This window comes from Acartia tonsa, chromosome 6 (assembly GCF_053477335.1).
Source record: "Acartia tonsa isolate MP-2025a chromosome 6, ASM5347733v1, whole genome shotgun sequence".
NCBI lineage: Eukaryota > Metazoa > Arthropoda > Copepoda > Calanoida > Acartiidae > Acartia > Acartia tonsa.
This window is the reverse complement of record NC_137265.1, coordinates 23,696,601-23,723,469: the sequence shown is the minus strand read 5'-3', so window position 1 is coordinate 23,723,469 and position 26,869 is coordinate 23,696,601. Positions and strand designations below refer to the sequence as shown.

At 33.8% G+C, this 26,869-nt stretch overlaps 2 protein-coding genes across 10 annotated transcripts in view; both read left to right on the top strand.

Annotated features, from left to right (window-relative positions):
* The first annotated feature begins 5 nt into the window (after positions 1–5).
* Positions 6–24,462, top strand: ND-42 (NADH dehydrogenase (ubiquinone) subunit ND-42). The gene is made up of 14 exons (XM_080164010.1): positions 6–138; positions 771–870; positions 12,192–12,257; positions 12,862–13,003; positions 13,303–13,444; positions 13,683–13,784; positions 14,204–14,298; positions 15,113–15,236; positions 16,061–16,186; positions 17,027–17,115; positions 17,732–17,797; positions 18,675–18,744; positions 19,519–19,758; positions 24,131–24,462. The coding sequence occupies exons 1-13, from the start codon at positions 37–39 to the stop codon at positions 19,633–19,635; spliced, it is 1,341 nt and encodes a 446-aa protein (XP_080020136.1). The 5' UTR covers positions 6–36; the 3' UTR covers positions 19,636–19,758; positions 24,131–24,462.
* A 3-nt stretch (positions 24,463–24,465) lies between these two features.
* The window catches only part of LOC145322177 (zinc finger protein-like 1 homolog), a 30,899-nt gene continuing 28,495 nt past the window's right edge, over positions 24,466–26,869 (top strand). For all 9 annotated transcript variants that reach the window (XR_013880528.1, XR_013880525.1, XR_013880527.1 and 6 more), the window contains exons 1-2: positions 24,466–24,574; positions 25,746–25,843. Coding sequence is in view for 1 of the 9 variants with exons in the window: in XM_080164011.1 (XP_080020137.1) it covers positions 24,473–24,574; positions 25,746–25,843 (200 nt within the window). In the remaining 8 variants the exon portion in view is untranslated. The remainder of the gene's footprint in view (positions 24,575–25,745; positions 25,844–26,869) is intronic.

Genomic DNA, 26,869 nt, shown 5'->3' with positions numbered 1-26,869 from the left:
TTGCATTTTGTCTGCAGTCCTTGTGTAGATTCCCTGATGGCGTGTCTGGCCAGCAAACTTGTGAGCCTGGTGCCAGGCAGCGGGGCCTCCGCTGCAGGCCAGGCAAGACTTCTGGCTGTTCAGGTCCTCAATAATAAGGTAATGTAATCCAATTCCAGTATCGCGTCGAAACCGAATAATATCCGGATGATTAGAACCGGTTCTCAGCCATACTGAGAAATTTAGTTTAGCATTGTATTATATCCAGTTTTCTACGAACATAAAAACTGGTTTTAATCAAATAATTGTACATTTTTATATCCGCAGAAAGCTGTTCATAAAACGATACGATAAATAACTATTACATCAATTAGTTCGATTTTTTTTGGCTGAAGCAAAATTGGTTAATAACTACTGAATTGATTGAGTTTTCCTTTTTAGGGATGGTTTACATAGGTTTTCTGGATAGTTGAAGGCAATTTTGTTTTGTTCGGGTAGTTTTAAGCAATTCGTTCTCCTCTCTATTCTTAAAGCTAGATGCCATTTTTCTTTTCTTTTTATACCTACATCGGTATAACAGGATGTCTAACAATCTATGTGTCTTTGTTAACAACTTTTTTTGGGAAATGAACCAGCTGTAATAAAATAATTCCCTGTAATAAAAGTCTTTTCAAAACTAAAATATTAAGTAGAAACTAAAGAACTAAAGTATAATGGATGTAACCGCTAGTAAGAATTTGCAAATCTTTTTTTTATAAATCTTAAATTGTTCACAAAATTATTTATTTTAGGTACCATGTGCAAATATTTACAGTAAGACCAGCGGCCAGATGGAAGAAAGACTGAAACCTTGGGACTACAAGAAATGGGGCTATGGATACATGCTGCAGGAAACATTGCATTATACATTCTTATCATGTTTATTCTAAGTAGTTAGATGGGTGACACCTAATATCTCACATATGGCCTAGAATGAAATGCTTATAAACTTTAAATCCGTGTCTTTTCTATCCCTAAGTTATAATACAGTAACAGGCTGTTTGTTTGGGTAGCTTTTCAAAGGGACTGGGAAGGTTAATAACTATTTCTTGGGAGAGTACCACCATTCTCCGAAGAGAAGTCGCCCCGTTTATGATACTGAGACCCTATCGCAGCTGCCAATTTTGAATACTTGAATTAAAGTTAAATGTTGTGGGATATTACCGTCACAACTACAAAAACAAATAAAAACAGAACATACGATGTACTGATGATTGAGAAGTATAATATTAACTCAAATTTAATCAAAATTAAGAAGGTACTACTAAACAACAAACATATGGGCAAAATAAAAAAAAAGATGATCTCATCTAGTGGTGAAATTTTGAACTACATATAATCAGGGAGTAAGGGAGGGGACAATGGGCAATTAATTCAATATAAGAGTTATCAAAGAAAGGGCATGAAATCCAGTTTAATCCAATAAATTTGTAGGAAATTATAAAGGGATTGTTAATAGAATAATAGATTTCCATAGCGTCATGTAAAGTGAAATCACAACTTGTTTTTGATGAAATATATTGCGGTTTTTTGGTGTGATTTTTATATTAAAAGATTATTGGACCCGGCCAGCTGCTAGCAAGAATATGACTGCCCCTTTTTATTCTGTTTATTTCCCTTGCCCCCACCTCCCTTCTCCCTTCTCCCCGTCTGCTACATGCCAAACTAACACAACGAGTGTTTATTTCCCTTCCCCCCACTTCCCTTATCCCTTCTCCCCGTCTGCAATATTCAAAACATTCATAACGAGTAGCGGCATTCTATGCGCAAATCCCCAAACTCAGCCAGAAACTGCTAAATTCTTGCACATTCCCTTTAAGCCAGTCCCCAAAGTCTGAGACTCCTAAAAATTGAATATTTGATCCATTGTCCCCTCCCTTACTCCCTGACATATAATACAAATATCATGATTTGTTCAGTATTTACACTGTTAGAAACAATTAGGTATTTACTTGGTCTGTCTCATAGAATAAGGAGGAATAGAAGTGAAAACCATAAAAGTTTCTGGGAAATTAGAAGGAATCTTTGCCATGCGCAGTAAAGACAAAAATGCTAAAGTACAAATCACAATGACTAGTTGGACAAAATTAGAAAAATTTAATTTGTATCAAAATCTAATATATACTGTTAAAATTTTATTGATCTTCATGATTTAACATTATGTATTGTAGTGTAACACGCTTGACTTAAGAACATTTTAAATTAATTCTCTGTAATCAGAAGGTATTAATTTACCCTTTGACATAAGTATCTAAAAGAGACTAACTTCTCTGATACACACCTCCTCTTGAAGTGAAGGCAGCAATAGCTGCGTTATACAGTAGAAATGACTCACCTAAATGAGCTTGTGAAGATTCCTATGTACTAGTTGGCTAAGGGTATTCTGTTCTTGATGTTAGATAGTCAGACCTCGCAAGGTCTCTACTATATACAGTCAATACAGAAGTTCTTAGCATTTATCAGTCAGATCTCGTAAGATCTCTACTGATTAGACTTAATTAACTTTTCAATAACACCGAGCTGATCCGGGACAATATTACGCTTATGATATAGGTAGGATGAAGAAGACATCTAAACCCGCTTATGTCATGCTTATCTGAAAGCAGTATTCCTCTTCTTAAGGTTATCTTCCGGGAGTTCTTAATCAACATGATCATGAGAGATTCAGAATATTATTATTTATTATTTTCACTATCACAATAAGGTAAACACATATGCATATTAAGGAATCAATCATGATATATAATTAGGACACCCCGGGGATATTCACAAGAAGAACACTACAAACAGATCCAGGTAGGAAGAATAGAATCTGGGTAGGGACATCAGTTGTCTGATTCAGATTCCTAAAATGATATGTCATTTAAGGAAGTTGTAATCTAACGTACCCCATTTTTTTAATAAAACCCCTTCTTGAGGGAGTGTCCCACATTATTTATATTGTTTTTAAGATTGTGCATATTCCTAGTGTTTAAAAAGCCTTTTTCTGAGTCTGGTTAGTTTTCCTGTTGCTTTGGTATATTTTCTAGGTGTGGAATGTCTATTCATCTCTAAACTTGGTGGAGAGGGTAATAGTGAAAGATCATAAACTCTTCCATCTTGAAGTTTTTGATTGTATGAAGTCAAAGCTAGTGGTTCAGTATTTAAAAATGGTTGTGGGACTGGGAGATTTGATAAATCATACACTCTTCCTGGGTTGATTGTAGCTGGAATTTCAGTAGGAGCAAGTTCAAGAAAGTTAAAAACAGGTTCACAATAAGCATTGTTGAAATAAGAGGGGGTACCAGACAAATCATTTTTGTCCCAATCACTGCTATCAATAGGTTCTTCTATTTCAGAATCAGAAGTTTCAATTCTTATACGAGTATGCTCAGTGGCAGCAGAGAGAATTGCTTCATTACATGAGTTTGTAGAGGAATCTCTTAGTTTTTCAAGTGGACTATTCAAACTGGAAAGCTTTTTTAAGCATTCTGTTCTTGCTTTTCTTGGGGGTCTATGATTTTGAGGTTTTTCTAAACTCCAGGTTTCTTTAAATTTCTTTCTAATTATTTTCTTTTTTTGTATAGTTCCAGTCTGAGTGTCTGTGTCTTCATCTGCTTCAATATTTCCATCATTCGAGATGGTATCATCATGATCAATTTCTTGTTCCATAGTCTGTTGTTCAATGTTTTGTTCAGATATAGAATTTGACAGTTCATCTTCAGTAAGAGAATTGGTTTGATCATCAGTTCCTGTGATAAATTCATCATCAGAGGACAGTCTTAAAGGTTGTTCTGCTTCTATTTCTTCAGATTCACTTTCAGATATGTCTGTTGAAGAATCTGCAGTTGATCTACGTATTGGTGACCAATTAGAAGAAGTGCAATTTCTGATTTTTGTGTTGTTTTGGTAGACATCATTTTGTAGCAAAGATTTTTGATTCTCCTTTAAAACTCTGAAGATATTGCCTGGTTTGAATACATATTCCTTAGCTCTTAATTGAGATTTTTTAGAACTAAAAACATTTGTTAACTTTTGAGCTTTAAGATCATTTCCAGAAGACTCAGTAACTAGGAATGTTTCTCGAACATTGTGTTTCTGTGGATTTGCTTTCATTTGAACAAGGTCACCTTTGTGAAAGATATCAGTTGAAGGTTTAGACTGGTTGTGTTTGTAATTTGCATTGTCTCTAGTTAACATTTGATCCTGTGAAATTTTCTTATCATCTATATTTAGGTTGTCTTTGTTCACTTGGTCTCTGCAGAAAAGTATTTCACTAGCTGATAAGTTTCCCTTTCTTCTTATTCTGCTATTCAGGTTCATGACTGCTTTGGCTAAAATACTATGGTCTATAGGAACTTCAGAAGGTTGCAATTTAGTAATTTCTGTTATTAACTCTGATATAGCTTTGTCAACACAGGTATTACCATTTTTATTGTGGGGATCAGACAGTTCTATCTTGATATTAAGGTTTTTGAGCTTATCATCTTTAGTTGCTAAAGATTGGAATCCTGTAGCATTGTCAGTTCTAACAATGACTTGTTCCATGCTCCTGATTGGTTGAATAAGGTTGATAAGAGCACTTCTCAATGATTCCTTGTCTTCTTTCTCAATAAAAATTGCAGTGACAAATGATGAGAACATGTCTCTTGCAACAATGATCTTTTGTTTTGCTCTTTTCATAACATCAATACCAAAATGTGTACCTGGATGTTCTGCTGTGGTAGTATTTGTGTGTTCTTGAAAAGCTTTAGGAATTTTCATGGCTGCTTGACATAATTGACAGTTGAAATAAAGATTATCAATTACAGAGAGAGTACCTGTTGCAAAGAAATATCTGTTAATTATGTTCACAAGTTGAGATTTTGCAGGGTGATGGAATTTAAGATGAACTTGTGTTACAATTGTTTCTACAAATTCAGATGGGATGACAATTCTTTCTGTTTTATTTGTAGTCATTGGTATGTTGCCATGAACAATTAGTAGACCATCTTTTGCTACTGTACCTTTAGATACATACTTTCTGACATTGTTGAACATTTTGCCTGGTTTCTTTGAAGGACCTTGTCCTGTTTGTAAACATTTGATTGCTTGTTTACACGCAGCATCTTTTTCTTGAATGTTTATCCATGCATTTCTGTTGAGAAATGACATCATGGATTTGTCATTAGCTAAAGTTGATATGTTATTCAGTTTAACATCAATTATGGTTTCAGCTGTTTCACGAATGAATGTACAAATTTGGCAATGTTCTGTTTTACAAACAAATGCATTTCGAGATTGAAAGTCCCCTGCAGCATTGTGTCCAGATTTTCCTGATATATGTTGAATTTCATAGTTGATTTTACTCAGACCATTCAGAAATGTTTGAATTCTAGGTGACAAGCTAAAGTTACCTTTTTCAATTTTTCTGGCTGCATCAACAACTGGTTTGCTATCAGGACAGATTATGACAGGTTTTTCAGATTGTTTGATAAACTCATAAAATGCTTCTATTGATGCTCCTAGAGCAACTGCTTCTAATTCGCATGGATACCATTTCACCATGTGTGGCTTTAGCTTGACTGAGTAGTATTTGACAACCTTGACATCTCCTTGTGGGGTTTTAGCTTGGAAAACCATACCTACAGCTGGTGGTGTTCTTGCACCATCACACATGATTATAAGTTGGTCATGTTTATTTGGCAGATAAAGATCTTTCATATTACTGATTTGTTCCTGAGCATGTTTAAAAGCTTTGATGTAATCTTCAGTCCATTTAATCTCATCTTTACTATCACGAGAGCCAACAAACTGGTCAAACTTGTCTAGGTATATGGTTAAGTTGGGAGTACAATCAATAAAAGTCTTGTATAGTCCAATCCACGATCTTATGTCCTTAACTGTTTTGAGATCTTCATATTTGATGTTTTCTAAGGCAAGTTTCCTGTGAGGAGATGGAGTCAGATAACCACCTTCTTTCCATTGCCAAGAAAGTATGTCTACTTTACTAGGAAAGATTACAGTTTTCTCTGGAGAAATTTTCATGTTATTCTTATGAAGTGTTTCCATGATGAGACTCCAGTTATCAATAGCTTCATCAATATCATTTCCTCCTGCAAATATATCATCAGCAATTTTAACGCATCTTCCATTTTTGAGATGTTCATGAAGAATTTTTGAAAGTAGTTCATCCTGTTCTTCAGTTTGGCCAACAAGTCCTTGAATAGATCTTTTAAAATAACGCATGCCTCCATAAGGAGTTTGTATTGCACACCAGGGGTAGGCAGAATGGTGAAGTTTATTTTGAAAAAAACCTTGATACAAATCAGATTTTATAATATACTTCCATTTGGATAATGCAGCATATACTTCATTAGGTTTAGTGACTTTTGTGGGTATGTTTTTTAAATATTTGCTCAGTTCAGTTGTGTTCACTACTAGACGAACATCTGATGGTTTTAGCTGGTTGGGAGATTTATCCTTTGCTTTCTGTTTCTTTCGTAGAAAACAGGGACTAACATGTTGAATAATCACACCATCTTCTTGTGGAACACCTAGTACACCAGCATTAGTAAGTTCATCACAAACTTCTTGAAGTAAGTAGTTCAGATTTGTATTGTAGTTAGGACAAATCACTTTTCTTGATATAGGTTTCTCTTGATTAGCCCAATTAAGATTGCAATAATGTTTGCCTGATGATTGGTTATATCCACCAGTGAGATCTTTGTTAAAGATTTCTTTGCAGTTTTGAATATTATGCAGAAGTTTAGATTTTTGAGCATTATTCAAGATTTTGTAGTTGATTTCAAGATCCTCAACTTTAAATTGATTTAATCCTTGTGTATCTTGTGACCTCTCATAATCTTCAGAGGGTTTGATGGATGTTGATTGTTCATTAGTAGATATAATTTGCAGCTGATGTTCCTTCCCTTTCAGGTGTACAGGTTTGTTAGACATGTTGTTGATTTCAACTGTGCCATTTTTAACCAAACATAGCTGTGGGGTAGGCCAGTGTTTCATAGAATTTTCTATTCTAGGTTCAACTATTATCTGTTTACCATCTTCAAGTGGAACTTTGACAGATACAGACTGATTTTGCAATAAAACTTGTGGCATGACAGCTGAGACAAGTATGTTATTGATTTGGGAAGGTAACTTGACATTTCTATTAGTTTCAGGTACAACAAATTTATTGTGTACTGTTATAGTTTTGTTTACTATACTCTGTTCTATGTTGTTGTCTTTGAAGAAGTTATTACCACCAATAACATCTGTGTGCAGTTCAGTTATAACTAATGCTCTGTAATTTACTCTCCAGTTGTTTCTACTGAAGGTTTCATTGATCTCTCCAACTGATTTGAGGATAGTCTTATCATCAGCCAACTTGGCTAATTGTGAGTTAGGTAGAATCTTCCATTTCATTTTCTTAACAAATTCTAGTTTTGCACATGATACCCAGCAACCTGAGTCTAGATCTATATGCACAATCTTATTTTCTTGAAAAAGAGTTAATATTTGGGATGGTACTGGGTTTATGTAAGAAATTTTGGAATTAAAAATGACATTTTCCTGAGTAGGTTCATATTCATCAGCTTCAGCTGATTCAGTGCCATAACCATGAAGCATTGCCAACTCTTCAAGATCATCTTTTGGAGTGACAACAGGAGCCAGGCGTCCAATCTTTTGCTCAAGTGCAGTTTTGTCCTTAGATGACAATGATGGACAATCAAGGTCTCCAATTTCATGACTGGTAACTTGGTTTCTTGACTTGCGGGTTAGATGACATAGTCTGCAAAATTTACCTCCTGATTGTTTGTTTTGGCCATAGTTTTGTTTAGTTTTTGCAAATCTGGAAGGATTTTTAGCTTTGTTGAATTGCATCCAACTCAGCTGTGTTTCAACAGATTCCATATCTTCAAGCATTTTAGAAACATTGGTTAAAATGTCTTGCTTAAAGTCCATTAAAAACTTGTTGTCCTCCATACGAGGTCCATAAACTTCTCTAACTTTGAGAGGAAGTCTTGAATCAATCAGTTGCAGAACAGAGAGTAGAATATGGTCTTCAAAAGTAGGAGTTAGTGCTTCCTGTGATTGCATCATGAAGTTATTTTTCCACTTTACTTTAGTTCCTTTTGGCTTAAGGTTCTCCATGATTTTTGACCTGTAGGCATTGTAGACAGATGTAGCACTCATAGTTGAAGCATCAAATCTTATGTCAACTATGTTCAAGAAATCTTTGCCTACATGAACTATTTGATATATGTTCTTTAGTTCATTAAAGATCCATTCAAAACTGGTAGATTGTTCTATGACAGTCATGTAATGATCTTTGTAACAGCATCCAGCAGTGATGGTAATGAAGTTATTCAACTGTTTTCTTCTCTTTGCAAGATCAAGTTCTGTGTCAGGCAGAACAGCATTAAGAATTCTGTGCTTACTTGTTTCAGAAGCTTCCCAGGTTGAATAGGGACCATCGTCACTGAACTTCTCGAAGTTGTCATCTTGAGAAAGATAGTTGAGAAGTTCATTTTTCCAGGTATTCAAATCTATGTCTGTTATACCATCTCTTGGAAGCCTTTCTGGCTTACTGATTTTAATTCTACTCATTTCACTTGTGAAGAGATTGCGTAAATTAATCCTTTCTATTTCTTCGCTGAAGAATAGATGGGGGCTGGTTCAGAGTTTAGTTCGCTGCCACCACGTTATACAGTAGAAATGACTCACCTAAATGAGCTTGTGAAGATTCCTATGTACTAGTTGGCTAAGGGTATTCTGTTCTTGATGTTAGATAGTCAGACCTCGCAAGGTCTCTACTATATACAGTCAATACAGAAGTTCTTAGCATTTATCAGTCAGATCTCGTAAGATCTCTACTGATTAGACTTAATTAACTTTTCAATAACACCGAGCTGATCCGGGACAATATTACGCTTATGATATAGGTAGGATGAAGAAGACATCTAAACCCGCTTATGTCATGCTTATCTGAAAGCAGTATTCCTCTTCTTAAGGTTATCTTCCGGGAGTTCTTAATCAACATGATCATGAGAGATTCAGAATATTATTATTTATTATTTTCACTATCACAATAAGGTAAACACATATGCATATTAAGGAATCAATCATGATATATAATTAGGACACCCCGGGGATATTCACAAGAAGAACACTACAAACAGATCCAGGTAGGAAGAATAGAATCTGGGTAGGGACATCAGTTGTCTGATTCAGATTCCTAAAATGATATGTCATTTAAGGAAGTTGTAATCTAACGCTGCTTGGTCGTTTTAGACAAATATGAAAAGTCCTTAACATTTGTTGTTTTACTTTTGGTAAGTACGATTGACCACATTTGTAATTTTCTAGGGTTGGGACGGATATCCGGTGTGGCCGGATATCCGGCCATTTTCAATATCCGGCCGCTTATCGGATATTGAAACTATCCGGCCGGATATCCGGCAATATAATCTTTTATATTTTACAACAAAATTCTCTGTTTTTTAAAATCTCAAATGGCTGTAATTTTATTATTATTGAAGCTAGAAGAACAATTTTTTCTGAATATGTTTATCTTTATGTAAATTTTATATTATAAATCTCAAAACATAAATTTTGGCGGTGGCAGCAGTACTTTGCAGCTGCCAGCCACAAACCGACGGTTGGCAGGTAAACGGCAACGGATTTTATGAAATTGTAATATGTCATGAAGATATATAAAAAAGCCTAAGTTTAAAATTTGAAATCTTCAAGTAAAAATTTGCAGTCACAGGAACCGTTTAAAGATTTCTGGAGACCTAGAGGTTCATGACTTGCAGGATTAAACCTTGAACCTGAAATCGACTTGGACACCTATATTACATATGAGGATGTATGACTATAAGATATTTTAATATTAGATAACATGAAATGCTTTGTTTACGTAAAAAAATATTTTTACTTTTTACCTGAATGACCTTACCAGATTTGCTGGCATCCTGTGCCCGCCATGAAGGAGGTTTTAAAAAAATTTCAACACTCAGTTATGTGTCATACCCATATTTCGAAAGTCACTCAGTTATAGCCCTCTACCTTTTATACACAGAAAATGGGATAGAAAAAAACGAAGGGGGGGGGGGCAGGCATTCAACAACACCTCCCCGCCCATCCTCCAACCGTTAGGGGTTGATATTACAGATTGAGGGTAGTAATAGTTAATTAGATTTATTTGCTGAGAAGAAAGATCATTTAATAGTTACTTAATTTTTAAGTTTTAACCTTAATTTTATCCTATTATCTATAATACAAATATTAAGTAAAGTAGTAATCTTTTTTTGTCTGTAGCGAAGGATCTCGCTAACCGCTGAACCGATATGGTTCTCCTTTACAGTGAAGCTTCTTATAGGTCCCAGAGTGGTTTTAGGCTGTTAAATTTTTATAAAAAAAAGTAAAGTTGTAAGGTTTTAAGTTATTTTTCTGCACTTTCATGTCCCTTCTAATATCCCTAGATACTAGGGACGCAGCCGCTAGTATAATATAAAACACTAGTTTAAGAAGAATTTTTTTTGCGGGTATAGTCCCTTTTGTGGCACCGCCCCTTAAGGAGAGATTATTCGTATTTTCACAGTAGCTTTCCTCCTATTTCGGGCTCCTTGCGGGGGACTCTAGCAAGCGGGGCCAATTGCCTAATCCTGCGGGGCAATCACCTATCCAAATATAACCTAACGTAACCTAAAATAACCTATTAAAAGCAATTTTAAAAATACAACGAATCGCCCCTTAAGGTGCGTTGCCACGAAATGGACTATATCCTTTTTTGATACTTTAATATGTAGTAATTTGGCCGGATATCCGGTAATTTGGCCGGATAACCGGATATTTGCCGGATATCCGGCGTTGGCCGGATATCCGGCATTTGAAAACACCAAATCAGCTGTTTAAAAACATACATAAGAGCGCAACCTAGTTTTATAATATAAATACCAAGACCAATATTTTTTGTAAATTTTCTTACATAATTTTTTTTAAGGCTTGAAATGCACATCAAATTCATTTTTAATCCATTGTGAATAGGGAAGAGATAGCTGGAAGCTTGGCTACAAGGCTTTTAGTAAATTATTGCAAAAGGAATTTATTTTGAATATATTTTCTGAATAATTACTGAAATCATGTGATTTACTAACAGCCTTACAGCCGTTTTTGTCTTTCAAATGTTCCAATTTTATTTCAGGCTAGCCAGGCAGAATCTTCTACCTGGATTCTATTCTATACTTTATCTTCTTTGGTCTGTCTGCATGTGTGTGTCCGTCTGTCTCTCTATCGTGTCTGCAGGATGTCTGTTTGTTTGTACCAATGGATCTCGCTAACCGCTGAACCGATATGATTCTCCTCAACAGGGTAGCTTCCTATAGGTCCTTAGAAGATTGTAACTATTTTAGGGGAGGGTACCATCACCCTCCCAAGAGAAATCGCCAATAGAAAAAAATTACCCTCCAAAATTTTTTTAATACTAAAATTAAAAAAGGGGGGAGGCCTCTAGGGGGCGTAGCCGCTAGTATTTATATAATATATATTTTAATAAGGCTTAACAGCGTGAATCCTACCTGCTGTAAAAAAGGGAGAGGTCATTTTCTAGTAAACCCCGTAAAGGTGTGTGTTATAAGGCCTAAAAATAGTAGTAGAACGATAAGGTGCTCTATATATTTGTATTTCCTATTGAATAGAACAATAGGGAAGAAATTTTTTTTTTTTTTTTGATAACCGTACCTGGAATATCTGAAATTTCTATCAAATGCTTTGTTTGGCTCAAACTGACACAAATAAAAAAAAAATATAATTATAATAAATCAACCTGTAAAGAATGACTTCTTCCTTTGTTTAATGGTATAGATTGTTCTTAACCTTTACCTTGTACCTATAGAAAACATTATTATTATAATTATATTTTTTTTAAATTTTTGTCAGTTTGAGCCAAACAAAGCGTTTGATAGAAATTTCGTATTTTTTTTAGATAATCCAGGTACGGCTATCAAAAAAAAAAAAAAATTTCTCTATTGTTCTATTCAATAGGGAATTCATATATCTAGAGCACCTTATCGTTCTACTACTATTTTTAGGCCTTATAACACACACCTTTACGGGATTTACTAGAAAATGACCTCTCCCTTTAGTACATATATTTTATACCGTCCAGTTTTTTTTTGTACACATATTAATGCATGTTTATGCGACGCAGGTTACGGAAGGAACAACTAAGAGGTTCAACGATAACACCAAGGTCATCGTTGTAGAGGGACCTCCAGGTACAGTTTTAATGTAGAGATACCTCCAGGTATACTATTAATGTAGAGGGACCTCCAAGTATAGTTTTAATGTAGAGGGACCTCCAGGTATAGTTTTAATGTAGAGGGACCTCCAGGTGTAGTATTAATGTAGAATGACCTCCAGGTATAGTTTTAATGTAGAGGGACCTTCAGGTATACTTTTAATGTAAAGGGACCTCCAGGTATACTTTTAATATAGAGGGACCTCCAGGTATACTTTTAATGTAGAGTTACCTCCAGGTATAGTTTTAATGTCAGCACAAGAAGGTAGAGTTGGCATTAAAAAAAACACTTCCAAATATTATTTCAGATTTATTTCGCTTCTTGGCTAAAGTAATATTTTATTACTGATCGACTGAATACAGTACAATAATATCCAAATTTCCTTCAAAAGTTTACTATTTTTGACCATCACTTAAATTTTAATTGTCATAAAAATTATCCATATCCCTTATATATGGTTAGGTTGTCATAGGGAGAGTAATTTGAATTTAAAAAAGGAAAGTAAATATTACTAAAACACATAAAAAAAACACAATATTTTTTACAGGAAAATCAATGTTTTAAACCAACATTTATTAAGGTTTGGAGAAGGGCAAATTTGCCAAGGAATTGGCAGAAGAGTTCGGCATGCTTTATGTGCCCGGGGCTAGCATGGATGATTGGTACATCAACTCCTATGGTTATGATCTTAGAGAACTTGACTGGCAGTTCCATCATCAAAAGTAAGATTGAATTGATACATTTGTTATTTGTATCTTATTATAGTTTTTAAAATCCTATTTAAAGTAGTAAGCTTCTTTTTGTCTGTAGCGAAGCATCGCGCTAACCGCGGAACTGATATGGTTCTTTACAGTGAAGTTTCTTATGGGTCCAGTCCAGGAAAGGTTTTTAACTATTTTGCGGAGAGTGTTTGATTACTATGAGTGACTTCTTCACACCCCTTTAAATTTTTAGACCTTAGAAAAGAATCTACGAAATCATTTTCTTGACATATTATCATTTTAATCTCATTCAATTTAAGGAACAAATGTTACGATGAGAAGAATTTTGCTAAGGACCCCCTGGGAGGCGAAGGAGGCCTGGACAGAATGGTCACCACACTCCAGAAGATCAGGGCTTTTAAATACAACGATCTCCTAGCCCATGTGTTCAATACCGGTCAGGTAAATACCATTTGATAACATTTCTTTTGTCTTAAAGTCTCTTCATGTTACACTAGTATATGAATCAACGTAAAGATCAACTAGTAATAATTCAAACATTGTAGGTAGCATATTTGAAAAATTCGCCAAAAGGTATGAAACGAAAGGAAAAGCACAAACAAATCTATAAAATCATTAACCACAAAGTAATTTGATTTTGTTTGTTTTTTTCTGTTCATTTTTAACAAATTTTATTTAGGGTATTGTCACCGAGAAGTCTCCCTACAGCGAGGCTGTTTTCATTGAAGCTGCTTACAGAATGGGATGGATTCATAAAAGCACCAGAATTCTCTACTACAGAGTAAGTACTTTATCAGCATCTAAGCTGCTCAATAACTAGGGTTTGTTGTCTGTCACAATGTCTAACAGTCAGTGTAAATGAAGTAAGTCATGCTTACAAGCAGTGGCGTTCAGAGGATTTTGGAAAATTTTTACACTCCTCTTTAACCAAAATCGAGAGGGATATTAGCTTTAGAGAGGTGCATTTTTAGTGTTAGAGGTTGGATATGGACACAACCCCCTAGGCGTTTACCCACTTACTGAGAGTCTCAAAAGTGTCCATGAAATGGTAAATTGACGCAATACAAAAAGAAATATTTTTAAGTTTGTGAATTTTAAGGATTAAATTGATTTTCTCTAGAGAAAATAACCATTCATGTTTTGAATATCCGAAAAAAGCCGAGTTACTGTCAATGGTTCTAAAATGTATGATTTTTTTAGCTTCAGCAACAAATTTTACAGCACCTCTTGAGGCCCAATGTGATCATCCACCTGGATGCTCCCACTGATGTTGTTCAGGCCAAAATCAGAGCTAGGTAAGCAGTTAGGCACATGAATAGTTCACTGTGTACAGAAGGTTAGCAGTTAGGTTCACGAATTCAGAATACAGAATTATGAATTTTTTATGATAAGGAAAGAAATACAACCAAAGAAAGACTAATAAAAAGTACCAGTAAAATGTAAGAGACTGAACCTTTTTTACTAACAAAACATCTCTTTTTTTTAGTCTGTTTATTCCAAAAGGAAAATATAATAAGTATACTCGTCTGCTATTACAGATAAATGGCTTAATTTTGTAGATTAGATTTCATCATCATATGAATGACTTTGTTCGTGGATCTTCTCATAATACTTCTTTGGATAAACTATTTGCTCAACTGCCTATACATATTTGAATTTTTTGTGTATATTCCCAAGCTTACATAACTTTTTTGTTTATATCTTCTTTCATTTCGTCTTCTTGGAGCAAAACAATTCCATGTAATTGAATTTTTGTTTGAAGACTTACTGACTCCAATAAGCACTTAGTCCGTCCATTCCATATATGATCTTTCATGATTTTTATATACTTGAAATTTCTCCAAGGAGGAGGGAGAGGAACTTAGTATGTTTATTACACTAGTCCCAATAATTTTAGAATAACTTTTTTTAACAACTGTGGGGACTTTTGTTAAATTTTGATTGGTTGGGGGATTAATTTGAGTGTCCAAACTTTTCAACCACTAATTGTAATCTACAGAGGAATATTTTTGTGTATCATCTTTAGGGATGTATTGTATATAAAAATATCGAGCATTTTCTTATCCCTTTAGATCCCTGAATTTCCCTCTCTAATAATATGTTATTAAGATCTAAGACTACCCACCCTTGGGAGAAGGACAGCCCTGTGTTTGAGAACTCTACCTATCTGAATATGCTTTATCAAGATATGTTGAAGAATGATTATATGAAGAAAGCCTCCGTTTTTTCCAAGGTAAAAGTGTAATTTTCAACACACTCAATGAAACTTAACATTTCTTGTTTTAATATTTTTAATGTTAAGCTATTTAAAATGAAACAATTTTAAAACTTAAATATTATGATTACCTATACAGAGTGTTTTTTTAATAGAACAAAAGTATTGCTTAATATAACCCACTTCCCATTAACAGAAATTAATAATCTATAAGCCGCACAATTTTAATTTTAAAAATGTCCGCATTTTTGCACACCCTTTAAATTGGTCATGATCCAAAAATCTTCCAAAATAGGTACTTTGGAATAACCGGTTTTTAAGGCATAATTTGTTGAAAATCGCTAAATATTTTTTTCTTATACAAAACTCCCCAACAAAATAAAGAAATTAAGATATAGATTATTAATTTCTGTTAATGGCAAGTGGGTTATATTAAGCAATACTTTTGTTCTATTAAAAAAACACACTGTATTTACAGTTTGTTTATAGTAGCAAAGCTAATCTATGATTAACTTTGTCTGTCTGCCAGTCCTGAACGCTACAGGGAAAGGGAGATTTTTTTCGGTTACAATTCAAGATAGATTTTTTTGTGGGGAAAATTCTCTAAACCATTAAGCATCCAGTATAAAATTTACTTGGTCCGCCAGTCGGTCATTCATGCCACAAAACTTAAAATATTGAAACAAATATGAAAGATTTCGTGATTTTTCCTATTTTTCTTTTTGATTTATGACTCAATATCTGCTCTTTGAATTCCGTACTTTCATCAACTTGTGGATGTTGTCATCCTTGTTTTAATTCAAATCTTTAACTTTTTAGTAATATTAATCTTGTTATTTAAGATTCTAACATATGATTGGAGCGAGGGTGGAGACACCGAGGTTGTAGTGGAGGATGTTGAGCGTCTCCAGCTGGAATATTTTGATAAATATGACAAGCAACAGTCAGACTGGAGAATGCACAAGGAGGTGAGTGTGTCAGGGATCTAAAGGAATAAGACAATGGCCGATAAATTACATCCCCAAATATAAAATTACCCCTTCTGTAGATTTTAATTAGTGGTTGAAACGAACGTACACTCAACTTATTGATTTACCAATCAAAATTCACTAGTGTCTCCAAAGTTGAAGCCAACTAATAAGAAAATGTTATTATAAAACTATTGGGACTAGTATATTAAACAGACCATTGCCCCCTCTCTCTCTCTGTGAGTGCTTGCTGTTAAGTTGAAAAAAAGTTAAAATATTGTTGGTGTATATTTGATGGGTTATCCTATTTCTTATTTTAGGGGGGGGGAGTAGGGTGGGATTACAGTGGTGAATATTCTGCATGGGTTTTATTGCTAAGGGGGGTGGAAATGAAATATTTTTTGACGCAGGGGAAAAACTTTTCTTGTGCAGAATATATTCTACCTAATAAATTGATTAATCTTTCGATAGATCCAGATTTTTTTTATGTATTAGGAAAAAAGTTTATTTTGCCCTTTTATTAATGGTCTGACATATAAATTTCGTAAATTATGATAACATTAATTCTATACGTACAATAATGTATTCGTATTGTCAGGATAAATGGATATATTATTATTTGGACATTACACCAGATTTTCATGTTCTATAATAAAGTGAAACTTGCAGCTGGCTAAAATAATGTTTCTCCCCCCCCCTCTCCACCTTTTTTTAACCAATCATTCACTTCCTACTGGATGAACGAACTGAAATATGAACGAGTTCCATGTTAGCAACCTAAATTGTCAATTTTTCCCCTGTCATTATATCCATGTATAGTATATTCTACATTAATTTCAGGAGAACTACAGCATGTACAGACACATGTACACTAAGAGACAATGGATAGCTAGCGCCGTCTACAATAGAGGATATCTTGATGCTGATTAGTAAGTTCTTTTTTCTTTTCAATAAACCTCTGAATTGATTCCTCTGGATATAACCGTGATAAAAACATATGTATCGTGCAAGGCGTATGATTTTATGCTGTATGTATTATGTATGACATTTGTAAGATTTTACACTTGCAATTTTTTTTAATATTGACATGTTTGAAATATTAAAAGTGTCACGTGAAAATATGAGGGAAATTTTTATGAGAAAAAAGTTTATCTCAGATGTTTGAGAACTGTCTGATTTAACGAAAAAAGTAACTCTTTTATGGGCTGAGATCATGCGAGTTTTACTTTTGGTTTCAAAAAGTTGCATATCCGCAACCCCCTTTAGAACGTTGCTCTATATTTAGGCTCTGCCCATACATTATACCCTTAAAGTAGCTACATTAAGCTTTTAACTCACACCTATATTTATCAGCTGATTTTGATAACTTCAAAAATTTTGGGGCAAAGACAGAGAGGGATGAGACTTTGGACTGCTTATTACATTTAACATAATAACATTTTCTTATTCGTTGGCTTTACAACCTTAGGGGCTGCTTAAAAATTTTAATGGGTTGGTTCATTTAGTTAAGTTTCAAAACATTTTAACCAAAATTTTTAATTTTAGTGTTGAGAGGGATGACCACGAGGAAGAAGAATGGGTTATAGTTGCCTCGAAGCTTCCTGGAAACCGGTAACCGCACTTTTTAGTAGCGCTGATACTCTATATATATTAGGGTCGGATTCGGATTCTCACTAAAATCCGCCCCCAAAAAAGAGGATTAATCCGTGCGTATTGCGGATTCTTGTTCTTTTTCTTCGGATTTTCGGATTGTGAATTGCGGATTGTAGCTATATTTTTAAAAGTATCTTTATAAATAAAAAAAATCTAGCCCCTACAGCGGCCATTTGTTAACCCTTACTCAACCTAACATAACCTATTTTAAATGATTTGTTAAAGTGCTACAATTTAAATTGCGGATTCGGATTCTTGGTTCATAAATTGGGCGGTTTTCGGATTCGGATTGCCAATCCAAATATATAGTAAATCATTATATTAGCCAGTTGAAAGAAATAGTCACGTATTAACAGAGAGGGGACAATGGGCTGTTTATTACACCAGTCCCAAAGTTTGATAATAACGTTCTCTTAATGAAATGCGATACGATACTCTAACACCAAAGGATATTAGGTTAAGTAATACCCAACACACAACCATCCCTTTGATTGCATGACCTTTGTCTGTTAAGTCCCAACTGTGCATGGTAATAAGTTGCGCCTTTTTAAGGGCCAAGGCATTTCTCCAACTATGTATGTCTTGCAACTGACATAGCAGCAGTAGGAACCATTTTTAACATCTTTAGTTATGACGCGGTGTCTTGCCGAGATTCGAACTTATCACCTCCCCGCTACGCGTTGAGCCACGGTCTCGGTTAAACATTTCCTTTTATTTACAGCTCAAAACAAGATTTACGTCACAAAAATATCCAAATTTTCAGCAATTTCAAATGGAATTACTTTGCTGAATCACACCCAATGAAAACCTCAAATTATCACGATCATTTCTTTAGTTTTAACGTTGGATGGAATAAAGATCTGGGAGAGAGTGGATCCTGGGTCCAAATCGGCCAACCTCAATCGGTATTATTTACTCCAGCATCGCTTTGAAACCGATTGATATCCGCTGGATTATAACTGGTTCTCAGCCATACTGAAAAATCTTGTATAGCATCGTATTACTGACAATTCTATACGAATATAAAAATGAACAATCATAAGATTAAAACCAGTTTTTTAGCCACGAGATGCCGAAGTCATGGGCTTATAATTGTACATTTTATATCCACGGAAAGCTGTTAGTACTACGATTCGATAAATAACTATTATTTTATCAAAATGCATGATCTATAACGGTTAATAACAACGTAGGACAAGACATTTGTAGTAGGTCCCAAGGCACTACCATTGCAGACAACCAACCCTTTAATTGCACGACCTTTGTCTGAGTAATAGTATGGTAATTAGATATGGGAGCCCAATCAGTTCAGCAGTTACCAAGATCTTTTGCTTCAAACGGACAAACATCGTTCTACTTTGTATTACGTCGATTTTTAGGCTGATTTTTGCTGACCATTGTTCATCTACTATATAAATCATTTGGCCTATCGGTTTATTGATACTGCTGTAGAATACATTAAAGAAATTATTTTTATTTATAAGCTTTTTCTAAGATATTTAGCTGAGTTGTGTTGAAGATTTAACAACTAAGCTACAACTCATCATGCACAATTGTCTGTCTGTTATGCTTACTTTTACCTTCCATATGTTTGGCTGATTTCTATTTATTTATAACTTTTTTTCATCCTTGTTTGGTTAGAAATTTTAAACGTAGCTTCTTAACAAATGTTTTTATAGGCCAACCCTTACTACGACCTGCCCACCGAAGCGTTACACACCCAAGAGTTGGAAGAATACTTTGATCAGAGAGAGCGCAAGAGGCTGGCTGGCGAGGCCAACTGGTGGAACTTTTAAGAATACAACCTTTTCCCTTCATCATACTTTCTAGAATACAGTCCAATATTTCCTCCTCTACTCCTTCCTGAATTTTATATTTCCAATATCCTATGTGGACTCCAATCAATATTCTTATCTTAGGTAATTTAATCATACATGGAGGTTAATAATATTTTGAGAAGCGATGCTTATCTACAATTACTGTCCGTGTCGGTCCTTACCAAATAAATATTACATACCATTTTAGCTTTGTTGTAACGACTTAGTACTAGTAGTTAGGTACAATTTTAAAAGTTTAGCAACTATAATTATCCGTAAACATGTTGGTTTTTTTCTATAAATTTTGACTCCAATTTATAAGGTATTTAGCTCTTCTTTTACCAATATTTTAAAATGGATATTCCTGGAAAGACACTATTTAAGAAGCAAAACAACAATATAAAAATGTTGAACATATAATTAAAACCTAAATTAAAAGTTTGAGACCAGGGATTGAGGGAAGTGTGGACTCTTGGGCTGTTAATAACACTTGTCCCCAAAGTCTTATTATAGCGCTTTCTTATTAGTTGGATTAACAACCTCAGTGACTTTTATTGAATTTTGATTGGTTGGTTCGTTCAGTTGAGTGTCCAAACGTTTCAACCACTAATTGTAATGTACACGAGGGGTAATTTTGTGGGTTTTGCTTCATAAATCCTACACTCATAAGGCCTACACTCATAAGTCCTACACTCATAAGACCTACATTCATAAGACCTACACTTACATTAGACCTACACTCACATTAGACCTACACTGACATAAGACCAACTCTCATAAGTCCTACACTCATAAGGTGGATGGAGGCCAAAATGTGTAAGAGAAAAATTTACTATATTTTTTATATTTTTTTCTTTAATTTTTAGGTTAGGTTAGGTTATAGGCTAGGGGGCCGAGCGCCAGCGCCTAGGCAGGCCAGGGGGCCGAGAGCTGCGGAAATGACCTTCATTAACATGAATTATTTTATAATAAATTATATATCTTTAGGTCTTATGAGTGTAGGTCTTATGTCATATTAGGTCTTAGTGTAGGTCTTATGAGTGTAGGTCTTAAAAATGTAGGTCTATATAAATTAGGTCTTATGAAGCAACACCAATTTTGTGTATCATAATTTGCAATGTTCATCAATTTATCAGCTATTGCTTTATCCCTGGTTTGAGACTCTGATCCAATTAGCTGTAGTTTACTGGACTAAAACTTTTTAACTGGAGGGAAGGGCTTATAAAGTTTTTCTTGAATTTTGGATATTTGTAAAGTTAAATATAAATTCATTTTCATATCATTAGATTATGACAAAACTCACTCACCTTGTCATTATAAAAAGCTTGATTTCTGAAGGCATGATTTGAATTAAGATCTCCGTGATACACCCAATGAAACATTTGACATAGACAAATAGAATGACATTATGACGTCCTTTATTATGTAGATTATCTTTGTACTTTGACTTTGTATATGACTATATATGAAGTAGATGAACAGCTGCTTTATCTTTGTACATTAAACTTTGTAATCTTTGATGATGTTCAGGTTCACCTAAACATGGACATTATTAATGATTAGCGTATACATACTACAATTTTGCATTATATTGTAATTTGCTATCAGAACTATTGGTGCTTTCCCATACACTGATCAACAAGCACTACCACCCCCCCCCCTTCCTACCACCCTCCTATTTTTTGAAAATAATGTTATTTTCTTTCTTATGCCTCAACCCTTAAGAACCTTTACCAGCCCTAATCCCGATACATGATAAACTACCCGTGCTCGCCAGGAACTTTGAGGGAAACTGCCAAACTAATGAATATATTATTACTTTAATCTTACACCAGATTTTCATGTTCTCTAATAAAATGAAACACGCAACGGGCTATAATGACGATTCCCGCCTTCCACTCCCTTCATCCCATCCCCTCCCCTCCTTCTAAATGGACGAACTGACAAATAAATAACAGGAGAATAAGCAACCTAAATTGACGATAATATTTTTCCTTTAATAACCACATATATTCTACATCCATTGTTAAACTATCTGGTGGTGTTCCTACTAAGCAAAATAAAAAATATAAAGTCTTATAACAACGTTTTCTTATTCTTTGGCTTCACAACTTTGGAGACTTGAAATTAATTTTCAAGCAGTTATTTTAATCTACAGAAGAGGGAATTTTATGTATCATCATTGGTGATGTACATCAATTTATCGGCCATTGTTTTATTCCTTTAGATGCCTGCTAAAAGACAAAGCTGCTAGTAAGTTGTTAAGTAAACATAAAAAAGGAAACTATTACAACTAATACATATATTGTTTATGAAAACGTGTCTTGCCATGTGTGTTCAAATATATTATAATACTATATTCATGAGTGCCATGGTTGGAATTATATGAATGCAGGGAGCTGAGGGAGGGGATTTTGGGCTGTTGATTACACTAGTCCCTAAAGTTTTTATAATAACGTTTTCTTATTTGTTTCTTAATACCTAATAACTTTGAAACCTTAACTCATTAAGACTGAATAAATACATGACCTAAATACATTTCTATCCTGAAGGTTACATCAGGGTTCTAAAGGGATAAGATAATGGCCGATAAATTGATGTCAATCAATCTCCAATGATGATGCACAAAATTTGGACATGCAAATCAATGAATCAACCAATTCAGTAAAAAAAATTCAGTAAAAGTCCCTAAAAGATGATAAGCTAACGAATAAGAAAACTTTGGGGACTGGTGTATTAAACAGCCCAATGTCCCCCCCTCCCTGAGATAACATACTAAGTACACCTCTGATGGAAGCTAATTTAGTATGTAATTAAGACTACACTGTAGTATGGTGTGCATACAATTCCTCGATTTTTTTTATATGCATAGCGTTTAATCCTATTATATAAAGTAGTAAGTATTTTTTGTCTGTCATGGAATATCTCGCTAACTGCTAAACCGTTATTTTTCTCCTTTACAGTGAAGCTTCTTATAGGTCCCGGGAAGGTTTTCAACTATTTTTGGGGAGGGTGTCGTCATGAGGACAAAAGCGCAGCGAGGAAACTTTATTTGCATCTGCTTTTTGGTATACATAATTACATGTTTGTATTTTTGATAGTATTACTGACATTGCAGACAAGAAATTCCATTTATGTAATTATAGTACACAAAAACCCACGTATATACCACTAAACAGAATAGCTATGCTTGTTTGGATGTTATCATTTATTCCCCATTGATCTATCACTGCTGCAAACATCAAAATTTAGTTACAATTAAACAGAATAAACTTGAAATTCTCAGATTTCTAAATAGATTTCTTAGCTAAACTAAGAAATCTAGGAAAACTTTAAAATTGTTTTAAGTTTTATTCTTGTTGAACCTGCTGAATCCACAAATTGTTTTGGGAACAAAAAGTTTAAAAGTTTTCTAAAATAATTATCTTGGTAAAGACAAGTTAATCTTTTTTCTTTGCATTACTGCAAATTTTCTCTAATTTCTTATGGGATCATAAGGGATAAGACAATGAAAGATAATTTTGTTTATATGACGATAAACAAAATTACCACTTCTGTAGATAAAAATTATTTATTGAAAAGTAGGATTGGCAATCCGAATCCGGAATCCTCCCAATTTTTAGCCAATTTTGGAATCCGAATCCGGAATCCGTTTTTTTTAAGCGGATTCGGATTCTGAATTTGTAGGCTAAAATTAGCGTCTTGAGTTTTTTCTCTCAACTCCGCCTTTAAAGGCAAAGATTATCATCATTATATATAATATCTTAAAATTTGGTTCGATTCTCGGAAGTGAATTATAGAGAACACCAATTTAAATTAGTATATAAGTAGAAATTAATTAAAATGCTACCTAATATTTTCTACAAATAATTTATTTCTGTTTTTTCTTAATTTTTATTCTTGTTTTTTTCCTTCTTACTTTGACGAGGTTAAGTATGTATAAAATATCCTTTTAGCAAAGTTGTCAAGTGTTTTGAGAGTAAGGAAAATTTTATTTTAGATAATTGAAAGAATAAAGTAGATACGTTACCTTTTAGAGAAACTTATTAAATGTTCTGGTATGGTTTTAGGCTATTTTCAGCACTCCCCTAAATGCTTTGGGAGAAGCAACTGTCTGAATCTATGTTTGTCAGTTAAGATCTCGCTAGGCACTACTTTTGGAGTCTCAACTTTATAAGGTTCATTTTAACGAAATATTTTTTCCTATTTATTTTAGTCTTTGGATGGTTTAAGCTATTTGTTGCTCCCTCCCCCTGTGGATATAGCCGCCTCCAAAATTTATTTTGCTTGTTGGTTATGTATACCTGGGGGGATCCTGAATCTTTTCCATAATAATTATCGGTTGTTGTTTTATATTATTATGTGAATTGAATACGATGTATAAGGTGAAGCTTTCATGTTTGCAGACATCTCGACAAAGCTGTTTAAGATATCTTAAGTAACATAGCAAATCCTCCATGTATGATTTTATTAGTCAGTTGAGAAAATATCAAGATTCCTACACCGCCATCATTATCAAACCAAACATGAATTATAAAATAATTAAAATACACATTGTTATATGTTTTGTTTATTATGAACTTTTTGATTCAGGATATTTTCTTTTTTACAAAATTAATGTTTTATGATCCTGATTCTAAAAGATCTGTTTTATATTATAAAAATACAAATACAGTCATTTTATTTAAAATTATCAGTAACGATATAAACAACATTAAACTGCTTTTATTAAGCAGTTAAGAACCTGAAAAAATAAGGTTTTGTCAACTTGAACACCCAGAACTCAGAGTTAGAATAATTTTCAGAGTCCACAAGAATGGGATTGTGCAAATGTCCGAAGCGAAAGGTGACAAACCAGTTTTGTTTTGAGCACCGGGTCAATGTTTGTGAGCACTGTATGGTCAGCAGCCATAAAAAGGTATTTTCATTAATATTTTTTAATATAAACCTACTCAGCTAAATAATTGCGTGTGTCGATATGTCACGCTAACGTGAGTTAATGTTTAATATATTGTACAGTCCTTTGTGCATTTTATATTTAGTGCATAGCTCAGCCCTTTTTTGATTATGATTGGTTTTTTAGGGTTGGAAATCTGGAATCCGCCCAATTTTTGGGCCTATTTTGGAATCTGAATCCGGATCCAGAATCCGCTTTTTAATAGCAGATTCCAGATTCTTAATTGGTAGGCTAAAATTAGCATCTTAAGTTTTTTTCTTTCAACTCGCTCTTATTGAAGGCAAAGATCACCCCCCCCCCCCCCCCTCCCTCCCCCAATCTCTTCCCACATAAACCACGAAGTTGAGAGATCAGCTGGTAACGCAGAGCTCTCATTGTCCAGCCAACGATCACGTGATGAGCTTGTAATCCACCCACCGTGAACTAAGCCCTCTAATTGGCTGTACAGTGGTCACATGACATCAAAATATACACAGTCCCATGGGCCATAGAGAATACCAAGCACATTAATTTTTAGGACATATGTAGCACTTACATTTTTTTCTACATAAAATTTAAATTTTACAGCTTTTCATGCTTCATTTATTTTTTTTAAAAAAGCCTTTTAAAATACTGCTAGAATCTGGAATCCGCCAAAAATAAGAATAAGGAATCCGCCACTTTTTTTGACGGATTCTTTTAAGAATCCGGATCCGGCCCAAAAATTCGACGGATTGCCATCACTAGTTTTTATACTAGTTTTCATCTTGTGTATGTAGTTTCAAAATATTGAGATAAACAGTCCTATGTTTTATTTAGTGTGTAGTACAGTCCTATTTGATATGGTTACAAGATTCTGATTATAATAAATAATTAATATGTAAAGTCCTATGTTTTATTTAGTGTAGTACAGTCCTATTTGATATGGTTGCAAGATTCTGATTATAATAAATAATTGATATGTACAGTCCTATGTTTTATTTAGTGTGTAGTACAGTCCTATTTGGCGTGGTTACAAGATTCTAATTATAATAAATAATTAATATGTACAGTCCTATGTTTTATTTAGTGTGTAGTACAGTCCTATTTGGTATGGTTACAAGATTCTAATTATAATAAATAATTAATATGTACAGTCTTATGTTTTATTTAGTGTGTAGTACAGTCCTATTTGGCGTGGTTACAAGATTCTGATTATAATCCTGATTGTGCTTTCTGTAATTCTCCCCTTTCTGAAGAAGAATGTGTAAGGTAAGGCTTTTTATCACATTTACACTAAATGTTTATCTCTATTTTAAAACGCGAAGTGCTTTTCATCGAAACGAGCATAAGATTTTTAAATAAGATAAATTTGAAATAAAGAATGAGCATTGTTTTATGCCTTAACCCTGCGGGAATCTCTAACCCTGTTGGGCTACCCTGTTTTCAATATAACCTAATCTAATCTAGCCTCTAGTGAGAATGCATGCAAAACGCAATTAAGAAGTATACGTAAGTAAAAGTTTCACATTGACTTTAAAAAAATTGTATTTATAATTAAAAATAAACTATATTTTATGTTTGATCTATCTGTCAATACCTTAACATACAATTTATTAGTAAACTTCTACGTCTTTTAAAAGAAATTTAATTATTAATTTTTATTAATTGACGAAGGTTTACTTATGGATTAAACTCTCAATAATTGAAAAATTCAATTTTAATTATCATTTCATATGAAACGTTGATAAGTTCCTATTTATTTCACTCTTGATTGAAATAAATATAGAAAGGTATGTAAAGGGATAAGACAATGCTCGATAAATTTACAAAATTAGATTTCAATTAGTGTTAGTTGTTAAGCCAACTAATAAGAAAACGTTATATAAAAAAAACTTTGGGGACCAATGTTATAAACAGCCCAATGTCCCCTCCCTCCCTGAGTTACACTACATGATTTTGAAATTAATTTTACTGATTAATTAAAAGTTTTCTTTTAAGCGGCATTAATACAGAGGTGAATTCTTAAAAAACTTTTGCCCCACTAAAATCAGTGAGGCAAATAAAAAAATTTGAGGGGATAATTTTGCCTCACTAAAATTTTAGTGAGGCAATCTGATTTTAATGGGGCCAAAGTTTTTTTTAAGAACTCACCTCAGCACTTGTTCGAAAATTTTTGAATTTTTTTTGAAATAGTAGCGTCAACTATCACAAATTGCACTCTCTTACTGTTATATATTTAATTTGTGTAAATAACACTTTTATGATTTCTCTCATGTTAAATCACTGTTAGGTAAT